General features: G+C 38.4%; 1 protein-coding gene across 1 annotated transcript in view; it reads left to right on the top strand.

Moving 5' to 3' along the window:
• The first annotated feature begins 3,199 nt into the window (after positions 1-3,199).
• The window catches only part of Lrrk (Leucine-rich repeat kinase), a 71,991-nt gene continuing 61,326 nt past the window's right edge, over positions 3,200-13,864 (top strand). The window contains exons 1-3 of the mRNA XM_073085146.1: positions 3,200-3,577; positions 5,516-5,707; positions 6,484-6,649. Coding sequence (XP_072941247.1) covers positions 3,527-3,577; positions 5,516-5,707; positions 6,484-6,649 — 409 coding nt within the window. The 5' untranslated portion in view covers positions 3,200-3,526. The remainder of the gene's footprint in view (positions 3,578-5,515; positions 5,708-6,483; positions 6,650-13,864) is intronic.

Genomic DNA, 13,864 nt, shown 5'->3' with positions numbered 1-13,864 from the left:
TCAACATCAGTACTCGAGCTAAAACTGGTCTGCGTGGCCAAATTCTGTTTACTTCGCTTAGACGGCTTATGGCTAGTAGATATTTCTGATAAGATCCTCCGTCTGCTGTGTCTTTGCTCCTGTGATTTCGATTTACGGTTTGGTTCCGAAATAAGACTAAAATCACCTGTTTCTTCTTCCATTTCTCTAGCAGATTCACGATATTCAAAGTCAATGCCAGTAGAAGAATATCTTCTACCGTTGAAGGAATTTGGAGAATGGACAGGTAAGTTGCTGGTACGTCGCCTCCTCATTGCCTCCGGTTCATCTAAGGAGCTGGCATCAGAATGAACGCTTGGGACTGCAAACTCGATGATTTCTTCTGAAAAATAAAATATACTATATATTTAAGAATAACAATCTTTAGCGTGGAGTAGTTTATATTTCACGAGCTTTTGCCCGCGGCTTCGCTAGCGTTAAGAAGTAATATTTTCATCCCCTATTTTATCCACTTGGGGGTAGAATTGATCAAAATCCTTTCTTAGCGGATGCCTACGTCATAACATCTACCTGCATGCCAAATTTCAGCCCGATCCGTCCAGTGGCTTGGGCTGTGCGTTGATAGATCACTGTGTCAGTCAGTCACCTTTGAGTTATATATATTTAAAAATAACTTGCCATTTATACGTGCAACAATAAAAAGAAATTCGGGCAAAGTAACGATTATGTTAATGAAAAAATCTTATTACTTATAATTAATTAAGTTATAAAGTTTAATCACAGTACAAATATCTATAATCCTTATAGATCGTTATACTGTGGTTTAAATGTTACATATGGCAAAAGTACAAACAAAAATATTTTATAACAGAGAATGTTTATAATTTTGACTACTGATACTTAAGTAAATTACTTAAATTAGCATTATTTACTCTGAAAATGTTGCACATAAGTTTAAATACAAACCTCGGTTGTTAGAAGTCTGTAAAGATTCAAGTTCCGATCGTTCATGCTCAGCTTCACTTACTTCTGTATTCGTAACTCTTGCAATTTTATCTGTACTTTTGCTTTCGTCTCGTTTCTCAGACCGACTTATTACAGGTGGGTCATCTTCTGTTGCTCTTTCTAATGGTGAGAGAGCAGTAGTATCGTGGATCTCCGCTTGTGTTACAATTATTTCGTGGTGTGATGTACTCGGAAGGTAGACTTCATAAAATGCGTTATCTAAAGGCGTTGTAGGTCCCATATGAGCTTCTTCTGCTTCTTCTGCTTGTTGCTTACCACCAGCATTGTGAATCTGTGCTTGTCTTATAATTTCGTGATGTGATATACGCGGGAAATAGTCTTGCTCAGATGATACTTTATCTAATGATGAGGCAAGTTTCATATGAGGTGCACTTTCTATTTGTTTTTTACCAGCATCATGGATCTGTGCTTGTGTTACAATTATTTCATGGTGTGATGTAATAATTGATGACGTATCATTTCCCTCTAAAGAATGAGTAGAGATAGATTTTTCTTCAATAAGACATTCTTCGTTATGTTCAATAGACTTGGATGATTTAGCAGAAGAATTAGAATTGACTCCTGAGTGCTCATTAGATTCATTGGTTTCTGAGTGTTCAACAGAAGATCTATTGGCAGACTCGTGGCTTTTTGAGCGTTTAATAGACGACGAATCAAAAGATTCCGTGCTTCCTGAGCGGTCGCCAGACGAGGAATTAGAAGATTCAGTCATTTGCTCAGCGGAAGCTATGGTTTCTTCTCGTGAGCATCCATCTTCACTAGATTGGTTTCGTCCAGTACTAGAGTGCTCAGGAAGTATTGCTTCGACTGCAGCTTTAGTCCCTATACCCCCTCGGAAGATCATTTCATCGGTTTCTTCTGTTGAACTGTCAGAAGTTCCCGTTTCAAGAAATAATCTTCTGTAAATCTTTTTTATTTTTTTCTCCAAGTCTTGGTAAAACTCCTCGGGTTCATCATGACGATTAGGTTCCTTTTCAATGATGAGGTCTGGGAGAGGACTGTAGGGTCTAAGAGCAGCCTCGGTTGGAGATCTTAAATCGAATGATTGCTCCTGCGTTTCTGGTATTGGAGACAGTACTGGAAATTGAAGGTTTAGTTAAATGTGTTTATAAAGACCCTTACTAGAAACACACACAAAGATAGAACACAGAAATCTAAATTCAAAATTTAATTGTGCTGGCTGGGAATCGAACCCAGTACTGGTCGGCAGTTATCTATTACAGAAATCAGGGCCGGATTTAGAGGTCTAGAGGTCATGGGGTAACAAAAGAGTGGAGGCCCCCTGGCCCCAAATTATTTTCCGAATAAAATGAAAAAATTTTGCAATTTGCAATATTTTATTGTGAAACGCAGGTAGATTCTTTTAGTATTCATGTTTGTACAAATTACTGTAGACAAAGGTAAAACAGCGAAAAAAAATATCAAAGGAAAAGATATATATAGTTTTTACTAGTCGGAGTTTAAAAAAAAAATCCTACGTCTCTATTGTGGGGGCCCCTCTTTTGTGGAGGTCCCGGGGCTGCCGCCCCGGTTGCCCTCCCTTAAATCCGGCCCTGATAGAAATTATACCAATTTCCCAACGAATTAGTGACACATTTATAAAAATCTTCTGCATTGACTATTTGACTAACCTACAGTACAAGAATACTAACATAGTAGTTACTTACATAGTACATCCTCAAATAAGTTTCTTACTAAATACCATTTACGTCTTTCCCATTCTTCATTCGTACTACGAGACATTTTGCCTAACAACTGAAATTAACAAATTGAATTTTATTGCTTTTTTATTAAATGCTTTTAATATGAAGGTATTTAAAAAAATATTTGTACCCACATTCTCAAAAGTGATGTTTGGATAAGACATAATACAAACATGATACAAACATTAAAACTATTTTCAGAATCAGAAATCAGAATTTAAAGAAAATGTAATTTATATAAAAATAAACAGAAATTTACATTATTCCATAATATAATAGTGATTAATCGTAGTGTATAATAGATTTATTTTAAGATTAGTCTACGTCATATTATATTATGACGATATAGAAGCGGTCGTTATGCGGGCATAGTGGAATACGCCCGAATTCATTTGAAAATATTATACGATCTGTATAAAAATATTTTTTGAATTTCGATTATCACATATAGGTTACGTTAATTTATTTTTAATAATATTGAATAACATTGTCACAGTAATGTCAGATGACAAGTAATGCAATGCAGTATCCGAACGTGATCATCTGTATGTGCTGTCACTCAATATTGATGATCATTTGAATCGATATGCACTTTCCCGACTGAAATATTACCAAAATCTTTAATTTATTTGCACGAAAATGTATAAAAACTAACACGTGACTCTGTATTTAGATGCATACGACGTTTAGTGGGTTCTTTCCATTGAAAAATTGGTTGAAAAGTGAAGTATCTTGTGACTAAGAACATCTGCAACGCTTGAGCGATTATATGCAGTGGTAAGGGAGAATGCAGTACTGCAGTGCTCTGGGATTGGAAAATGGATCTCTCTCCTGATGAGGACAACTTCCCCGGGCGACTACTGCACCAGGTACCTTCCAAATTGGCGATGAAGCTTAAGCAAGATTATTAGAAAAATGACGTTAAAATCCTATTAGAGATTGTTTATTGATGTAATCTGTTCAAGCCTATTAGAGGTATTACGACTGTCGACTAATGCTTTTCGCAATACATGAATCACGACTTCGGGCTGTTATAAATTCGGCTGTTTTTATTTTATTTTTTGTTGTGTTACTGTCCTTTATGGTCGGCTTATTTTTTATATAGATTTTCTAGTACAATTCATGTTTGTAGGCTTTTAAATAGTGTTAAATAAAAGAGCATAAAATGGTTTTAAAGATTCTTGTAAAATTAAATATTTTTTTTTCCGCCTATATGTTATTGTAAATATAGTACCTACCTACAAACACTTAATTCATTAGAAGTTAGTATAAAATTGTTACGAAAATTAAATAAACACTGACATTTGAAATTTCATACACAATACTGACTTAAAATCAACCATGTTATGGAGCTCAGTAACTGTAAATATAAGATTAAGATATTCAAAATAAAATTCTATTAAAAACTATAACAACATCCAATATATTTAAAGTTAATTAATCCTTATTTGAAAAAATGTATAATACCTTGTAATATGTAACTACTAAAATACACTAAAACCTTGAGATACAATTAATCTTAAAAACTTGTCTAATGTCTAATATTAATCGGAAAATCGATCCTTTGGACCCAAAACATCGATTATTTTAATCGATATTAGTAAGGATTGAATCATAATAATGCATTTGATCAAGTGATGATCTTTATCAAAGTTGAAGGTACGAATTTTCAGTTTTATGTATGTTAGTATGTTATATTATTTTCTTTTAAATGCGGGGGAAGCCGCAGGCAAAAACTAGTCTAAAATAAACTAAACTAAATTCAATACAATATTTTTCATATCTATTCTATATTTGTATTCAGCACTTGAAATTCATAATCATATCATTTTTAATATAATATTAGGGCGGTAGAAGGGCATGCAGTCCACCTGATGGTCAGTGCCTACTGCCACCCATGGACATCTGTAATCCATCCCAGATAAGATTAGATTAGTATCTGAGGTGACATACAAATGCGCTGGTACTACTGAGCACTAAGCTGGAAAGCCTCAGATAATTATGTTTCCCATACCATTCACACTAGAATACAGCAGCACTTAACACAGCTGTTATTTGATTACATTGCTTTTATCTATAGCAAATGCATTATTACTAGGCGAACCAGTATGGTAGTACCGGGTAGGTACCACTGCTACTATTAAGTTAAGATTAAAACTACTTCGCAACAATCCGCTACAAATATGTATGATGGTATATATTTTAAACCATGCAGTATATACCACCATACCATGCAGTATGTAGTATGTACCACTGCTACTATTTGTATGCCTCTTCATAGAGTTGATAGGTGACAGTGACTCCTTCCCACCAGGTAGCACTTCTGCCCATATCATTATGTTCACTTATCAAATCTATGCGAAGTTAGTGATAGATGTACATTGGCACAGAGACCATTTGCCATCATCAGAATTGCCTGTTCATTTACTAGAACTTTAAAAAAAAGAATGGCATCTTAATTTTCATAATATATGTCTAGCAGATGATCATGCAGTCCACCTGATAGTAAGTGGCTACTGCCGCCCATGGACATATGAAATCAACCCCAGATAGGATTAGATATTCATACCTGAGGTCGCCCACAGATGCGCCACTACCCCTGAGAACTAAGCTGGAACGTCTTGGAAAAGTATGTCTCCCTTACACCCTTCAAAACGAAACACAGCAGCGCCTAACACTGCTGTTATTAGGCAGAAATAGGTGTGGCGGTGGTGGACCGGAGTCGAACCACAAAGGGTTCTTCCACCTTCCAAAATTTTCAGATTTGCTATTGTATTACTATTGTAATTTATGAATTAATCACCCAGGCGGCGCTATGGGACAACCTGGAGCTGCTCCAAGAGTTGATCGCCAACGGCGCGGATGTGGACGCGCGGGACCAACATCAACGCAGTGCATTGCACGCCGCTGCCTTGGCGGAGCGGAGCCGCTGTCTGCCCGCGCTGTGTGCTGCTGGGGCTGACGTGGACGCGCGGTCGGATGATGAGACTGGGGGCAAGGTATACAACCTATACCGGCGACAGCTTGTCTCGAGTAGAGTAGACGTAGGCATGTGTTGTTGATATGATATGAGTTGATACGACACGATGTTGATATGGGGCGAAAAGTGAGCTACAAACCCATAGCTGTTTTGAGAGGTGGTTACGAGTAGAGCGAACTTCATGCATATGACGTTACTAGGGGTAAGGTAAGTTAAGAGTGGGAGCTAGAACCGTCCGGCAAGCAACCCCGGAAAGGACGGTGGCATGTGTGGTCGCATGCCGTCGTAAACACCAGGTGTGAGGGAGGAGCGTAAAGTGCTCCCCCAGGGCAGAGCCCGACCGGGGCATCGTGCTCGGAGGACTCCGGTTGTGTTCCATCGGAGATCCCGGAGTTCTCCACCAAGCGCTGAGGACGGCCACCGGAAAAATCCTACATTGCCCGGCGTCGCTCCCGCGTCGTCGGGTACCTTTTGAAGGTTTCGCCCTGGAAAACAAAAAAAAAAAAGGGATAAGGTAAGTTATACCATCTCTAGACGCGTGCTTTGATGGAGTCATCAGGGACAGGGTGATTTAACGTTTGCTATCAATAATAGTCATCTAGTCCAACTGGTAAAGTCACGATAAATCGCATGTATAATTACTAAAAGGACTTATCTATGTCATGTAGAATCACACCAAATATAACTTAAGTCGATCACATGCACGTCTAATTTAGACCAATTGGTGTGCTGATGGCAGCATCGCACATGAACTATGAACTATTCCGCCTCCTAATATATGTGATATATCAACAGACAGCCCTCCACATCGCCGCGGAGCGTGGCCACGCGGAGAACGTGCGCGCGTTGCTGGGGGCCGGCGCGGACCTGACGGTGGCCAGCGCGGCGGGGGACACCGCGCTCGCGCTCGCCGAGAAGGGTAGCCACCGACACGCTGCGCAGGCGCTCAGGGATGCTCGAGGTTGGTTGAGTAGATATTTGTCAACATTCGTCAGGAAAGGACAGCCCTCCACTCTTGCTGGGGGCCGGCGCGGACCTGACGGTACGCAGCGCGGCGGTCGACACCGCGCTCGCCGAGAAGGGTAGCCACCGACACGCTGCGCAGGCGCTCAGGGATGCTAGAGGTTGGTTTACACGCTATATGTCAACATTCGTCGAGAAGGGTAGCCCTCCACTCTTGCTGGGGGCCGGCGCGGACCTGACAGCGCGCAGCGCGGCGGGCGACACCGCGCTCGCGCTCGCCGATAAGGGTAGCCACCGACACGCTGCGCAGGCGCTGAGAAATGCTTGAGGTTGGCCTACACGCTGTTTTTCAATATTCGTCGAAAAGGGGAAGCCATTCACACGCTGTGCAGGCACTGAGAGATACTAGAGTTGGGTTTTAAATATCAATGAGTTAGTAGTAAAATGGACCGTTTTTCCAAATTGAGTATGTTAGAAAAAACTGGGTATTATTTTTTTTTTACACAGGTAATTAGAATACTAATGTACTCGTAAGTTTATTATTAAGCCATAACATTTTATTCCTTATAAGTGACACTATCCCATGGTGGAATAATACAGGATTTTTTTTTTCAAAATAAACTCATTCGATTTCCTGTCTAGGGAAATAATTTATCTAAACGAATGATGCAGTTTTTTTTATCAAAATTGGCCTCGTAACTCCCTTTAGCATTTTATGCTTATCCACATAATGTCGGAACTTTCCATCTAGACCCTCTTGAAATATTCACCCTGTAGGATATTATGTCTTTTCTGAGTGACCAGGTATCGAACCTACAACAGCCTTGGCCGGTTTAAACGCTAAAACAATCATAGAAATAATTCCGATCTGCTCTAACAAAAGAACAATAAACAATAGTAAGACACTAACATAACAGTAGGATGTGTTTCCGTTTAGAATAAAGCAGTGGTTCTCGAGGTGGGCGATAATACCCCCTTGTGCTATAAGGCCTAATAGGGCCCCCCATCAGGTAAGGAGCTTAGGAAAAATCTGGCGGAAAAGGTTTAGAGTGCTATGTGAGACTTGTGTTTTTTCCAAAATTATAAATTAAAATCAAAATTATCATACTCTATTTAGATAAAAAGATAATATTGTAATTAGTAGAAATAAAAGATTTTTTCTTTGATCTATTCTTGGGCGACTTTACAAAACAATTGATTCTAAATGTAAGCGGAAAAAAATAAGTTTGAAAACGTTTTGTCTAAACAAATTGTGTATAATTTTCACAATATAATTTCACAATATTATAATATTCACAAATACACTCATCACTGTCCCACTGCTGTCCCACTGCTGGGCAAGGGTTTCCTCTCAGAATGAGAAGGATTAGGCCATGGTCCACCGCGCTGGCCAAGTGCGTATTGGTAGACTTCACATACGTTTAAATTTTTTTTTGTAATGTACACAAACACACTAAATCCATTTTTTTTTGCAAACTTGCAATATTTACTTTCCAACTTTATGTTGCAAAAACAATATCACTCATACAACTTTCCTAAACACTCAAAAAAGTTATTTAAAAATAATAAACAATGTTTTACTTATTTATGTGTAAATGTCGTCCAAGGTCGCTATATCGGAGTAAATATTCGGTGACAAAATCAATACGTAAGTATCGTGTCGGGCCGGTGTCAGATGACCTTACCAAACGAGATTAGGACGATTTGTTCTTACTTGTGTATTAACTTAGTTATTACTAGAGATGTTAAAAAATAATCGATTTTTATTTTAATCCACTCCAGAGTCCATTAAAAAAAGTTTACAAAGTGTTAGGAATATTATAAAACTTGAATACTTGGATTTTTGCTATTTTCCAACACAAAGGTGTATGAAGCATGTATGAAGTCTACCAATTCATGCTTGGCAAATGTGGGGAACTCAGGTTTAACCCCTTTTCGGGACTTCGAAAGGAGAATTGTGCCACTCAGTGGGACATTAATGTTCAACTCGCTGACTTATGTAATAAAATACTGGTCGGTCTAGTTGTTTGTATGTTGTGCCATAAAAGCATAATGAATCCAGTATTATGACGCGGCTTAACCAGTTTGGCTAGACATAATATATTTACTATAAATATCAACTGCCAACTAATACGATATATCAAGTTAAATAAAAATGCACATTCACATTTGACATATAAATAAAATGCAACTATTCGCAGATCATAGATAATAAATATTATTAATTAGTGAAATAAAGAATGTAATTTAATATGGCGGATTTAGATTTTTATGTTGGCCAAATAAAAAATACAATTATTTTCGATTTCAATCTTTATTAAAAATCGGTTATGAAATACAGAAAAAATCGCTTTTGTAGTAAAAAATAAATAAATATCACTCATATATCACTAATAACATTTGATTTTTATGGATAGGAAAATTATGTGGTGAGGGGAAGACACACGCTGTAATTGAAAAAAATATTATTGCACCTTATTTTCAATCGAAAATTCAGGTGTCAAAATATTTGCTTTTTTAAAAAGTAGGTGGGGTTTTTTTCGATCTCTATTCTGATAGTGTACATTTATTGTATTTAAAAAGAAGTTAATATCAAAAGTAGAGAAAGAACGAAGTGAAACCGTCTGTTAATACAAGTATCAAATCTTAATGTCCCTAATTAAAGTTTAGTAGGTAGTGCGGGGGCGGCTGACCTTGCCGGCTACAGGTTACAGTACGAGACATCACTAATGGGCTTAGATAGCGCCGAAACATTCTTGAACTTACGGGGATTATGTACATGTAGAACCTTATATGTTTTCGAAAATAAAAAAAACTGTTCGTTTTATACGCTTGTAAGAAGTTATACTTCTTTGGTGTACGATTTATACATTCAATACATAAAAGTATATAATATTATATATAAAGTATGTGTTACATACAGCGCAAGCAATTTCGTCCTACGTTACAAATATGTGTTACATCGGCGTATGCAACTACGTCCTACATGAGTTACATACGACGCAAACAATTTGGTTCTACGGTAATAATACATGTTACACCGATGCACGCAACTGCTTCCAACCTTAAAAGTTATGTGTTACACCGGGGCGCGAAACTTCGTATCGCGCTAAAAATACAATCTAATAAGTTTTCCCAACAAGTCACCTTAGAATGTTTACGATCATAACAGGTCAAATAACTAAGACAAAGACTCTGAAATAACTTAAGATTATGTTTCTAGTTTTCGTCTTAATATATGCAGTTATGTTGACAGCTTTAATTTGTAAACTTTTTACGTATCGCATACTCGAAATAAGTATTTGTTAATATGGCGCAATCTAAAAATAAAAGTTGAGTATGTGAATGTAAATCGTATCAAATGATTTACATAGTTAAGCAATGTAGCGAGGCTTAGTGGTCGGTAGTGGTTAGCGCTTCCGTGCTTTGAAGGGCACGTTAAGCCGCTGTAATCTATGTGGTTATCATCTATATGCAATCGGAGGGTTTGAAGGTGGTTTAAAAACATCTGTAACTGTCTATTTTTTATAATCTAGGAGTAGGAGACGGGCATGCTGTCTACCTGATGGTAAGTGGCTACTGCGACCCATGGACAACTGAAATCAACCCCAGATAGGATTATATTCCTACCTGAGGTCGATCACAAAGGCACCGCTACCATTGAGGACTGTTTTTTTATTGATCTGAGTTGATTCACTTTGGTAGCTTTATAACGCTTTATTATTTATTGAGTCACAATTTTTGGAAAGATTTTTGTTTGCGCAAATGTTCGATCAGGGCGCCACAGGGCCGCGAATGGATACGTTTCCGTGACTCCGGACCACTGAGGACTAGCCTCGAACGTTTCGGACAAGTATATCTCCCGTATCACACCTTTTAAACCAGAACACTTGTGTTTTCGAATTGACCGCGAACGAAGCCGCGGATAAAAGCTAGTACGTCTATATTTAGAATATTATAGACCTGTTTGTCTGTTTGTTGGTATATCATGCATTAACGACTAGATCGAATTTAATTACATTTATTGCAGACATCTGAAAAGTGGTAAAACCGGTATGATTTGCAGGTTCCACCACACTAGTATTTCTAACGTGAAATAATTCTTGCATTTTGGAAGGATATATGGATGCCGGCTGACTCATGTATACACGAGGTGACCATTTTAGTCCTAACGGAACACAGCAGTTTTAGGCGCTGTTGTGTTCCGTTTTGAAGGGTGTGGTAAGGGAGACAGACTTTTCCGAGGCGTTACAGCTTAGTCCTCAGGGGTAGCGGCGCATCTATGGCCAACCTCAGGTAAAAATATCTAATCCTATCTGGGGTTGATTACAGATATCCATGGGCGGCAGTAGCCACTTACCATCAGGTGGACTGCACGCTCGTCTGCTACTCCTATATCATAAAAAATAAAAAAAATGTTAGTCCTAAGGAGTTGCAAGCCATCAGTGATCAGCTTCAGGTAAAACAAGCGCTGCTGTTTTCTGGTTTGAAGGGTGTGGTAAGGGAGACATACTTTTCCGAGGCGTTCTTATTTTTAGGTGGACTTTTTTTATAATATAGGAGTAGCAGACGAGCATGCAGTCCACCTGATGATAAGTGGCTACTGCTACTTATGGACATCCTTAATTAACCCCAACTCCAGATAGGATTAGATATTCCTTCCTGAGGTCGGCCACAGATGCGCCGCTACCCCTGAGAACTAAGGTGGAACGCCTCGGAAGAGTATGTCTCCCTTACCACACAACTTGTCTGCTACTTCCATATTATAAAAAGAAAAAACAAACAAACTCACATTCGCATTAATATATGAGTTAGGACGAAACCCACAGCGGTGCTTCATTACTCAATCTATCAATGACCGACCTCGCGTCAGTTTGGGCCGCGTCGCCGGCAGACACACACGTTCAGTTTGTACTTTATAATATTGTTTTCGCTCATCGAAGCGTAAAATGCCGGCCGTTTTGGAAAAAAAACTGTGTGTTTATATGTTTTGTAACTAAGTACTAGTTGTGTATGTTAAATTGTATGAAATATGGTCTACAGTGAATAATAATGTGGTTTGAAATTAAAAGGGTGAATAGTTAGTGCTGAAGTTGTTTTGCGTTGTAGAGGAGAGTGGGGTTTGTAAGTCCTAGGGGAGAAAGGGTGAAGTGAATTTTGTGGATTGTCTATATTGCTTTTGAATGAAGTTTTTGTGTATAAAACTAAGTTAGTATATATAAAGTGTCTGTGATATCAAAATAATTTGGTATACTTTGACTGCAATAGTTCCTAACACTTATAACAACGTATTATTATTCCCTACGTAGTGAATTCTATTAACACACACATATACGTTAAACACCCATATTTAGAATATAAAACGAGAGTCATCCTTTAGTTGTCTGCTCGGGAATCGAACCCAGAACGCTGCTTGTTAGTTTAGGATGTAACCGCTTCATGTGCCGTTTATAAATGTTATAAAAATGTTTTAATGGTCATGTTATGTCTAATAAATTATATCTTGTCTAAATGTCTAACATCTGCATTGTTGAACCACCACATATTATGACATATGGTAAGCAACCTTTACGAGCTATTACGAGCTTTTATTTATTGTGTCATATTTACATTTTTAGGTCCTTTTTTGGTGAGTTTAGTAGTAAATGCGTCGTTCATTTTAAGTTCTAAGCCAGTGAACCTTCATCAACCTATAACTATCCCACTGCTGGGCATGTCTCTTATCTGATAGTAGGAGGCTTAGGCCATAGTCCCCCGCGCTGGCGAAGTGCGAATTGGTAGAATTCACATTTTTTTAAGAAATCAGTTGTGATTACAACAGGTAGGATTCCTCATGATTTCTTCCTTCTCCATTGAAGCCAGTGATAATTAATTTCTATTTATAATACGCACATAAATTAAAAAAAATCAGACGTGCTTACCTGGGTCTTCAATTTCGGACCCCCGATTGAGTGGTCGAGTCTTAATAACTATTCTATCAGTGCTTGTGTAAGTGGTGAGAGTGATAAGGGAGATATACCTTTCTGAGGCATTCCAGCTTAGTCCTCAAGGTAGCGGCGCATCTGTGGCCGACCTCAGGAATCTAATCTTATCTTGGGTTGATTACAGATGTCCATAGGCGGAACTAGCCACTTACCACCATATGGACTGCATGCTCGTCCGCTGCTCCTATATTATAAAAAGTTAATGAATACAGCTCATTAATTTCTTTCATACCGGTCCATCCTTATACATCCGTATAAATATTTCTAATCAGGTATATTTAGTACGGTATGTTTTTTTGTTTCCAAAGTGGTTTTAACACGCGATGTCCTTGTTATTTCGTGTAGGCTTCATAAAAACTGATTAGGATTACGATATGTGAATATGTGTGAATCAGTGTCTACTATGCAATACAGTTGGTGTACTTAGCTGTACTTCTAATAAACTTACTGGTATAAATTATGTCGTCTGTCTGGTTTTTGTTTTAGTCCAATATTTGGCTTGAGAATTTAGTGTTGTTAAAATAATTTTGGCAAGAATCCGCCACGCGCTTTCAACTGTGAAGCTAGTGGTAGCCTGTTAGCATTTGTGGCTGTACCTGTACCTATGGTATATTATTCTACTTCTGGTAACTTATCTTCTCTTCTGATAGCTTTTGGCACAATTAAAAGTGAGTCGGTGAGTCAGTGAGACAATTATTCAATGAGTCAATTAGCCGAAGTCGGTCAGTAATACTTATAATATACGAGAACATAACAATCTTGAAGGTGGTAGAACCCTTTGTGTTCGACTCCGGCGGCACCACCGCAACACCTATTTCTGCCTAATAACAGCAGTGTTAGGCGCTGCTGTGTTCCGGTTTAAAGGGTGTGGTAAGGGAGACATACTTTTCCGAGGCGTTCCAGCTTAGTCCTCAGGGGTAGCGGAGCATCTGTGGCCGACCTCAGGTAGGAATATCTAATTCTATCTGGGGTTGATTACAGATGTCCATGGGCGGCAATAGCCACTTACCATCAGGTGGACTGCATGCTCGTCTGCTACTCCTACTAATACTATAAAAAAACATCCTTATTATGGTTGCATACTACATAATATTTCTTCTACCTCATGATACTTCTCCAAGACTGGCCGTCTTTATATGTGGTCGTCTAGTTCAGAAGCCGTTCGGGCTAAACCTTCAGTATCAGTTCTCATATTTGGTACTAAAGTGCTGATATTCCTTACACCTCAT

This window comes from Epargyreus clarus, unplaced genomic scaffold, assembly GCF_041222505.1.
Source record: "Epargyreus clarus isolate Ecla_fem2 unplaced genomic scaffold, WU_Ecla_fem_2.2 ptg000022l, whole genome shotgun sequence".
In the NCBI taxonomy this organism is placed as follows: Eukaryota; Metazoa; Arthropoda; class Insecta; order Lepidoptera; family Hesperiidae; genus Epargyreus; species Epargyreus clarus.
The sequence above is the reverse complement of the archived record's forward strand: the minus strand, read 5'-3'. Positions and strand labels throughout refer to the sequence as shown.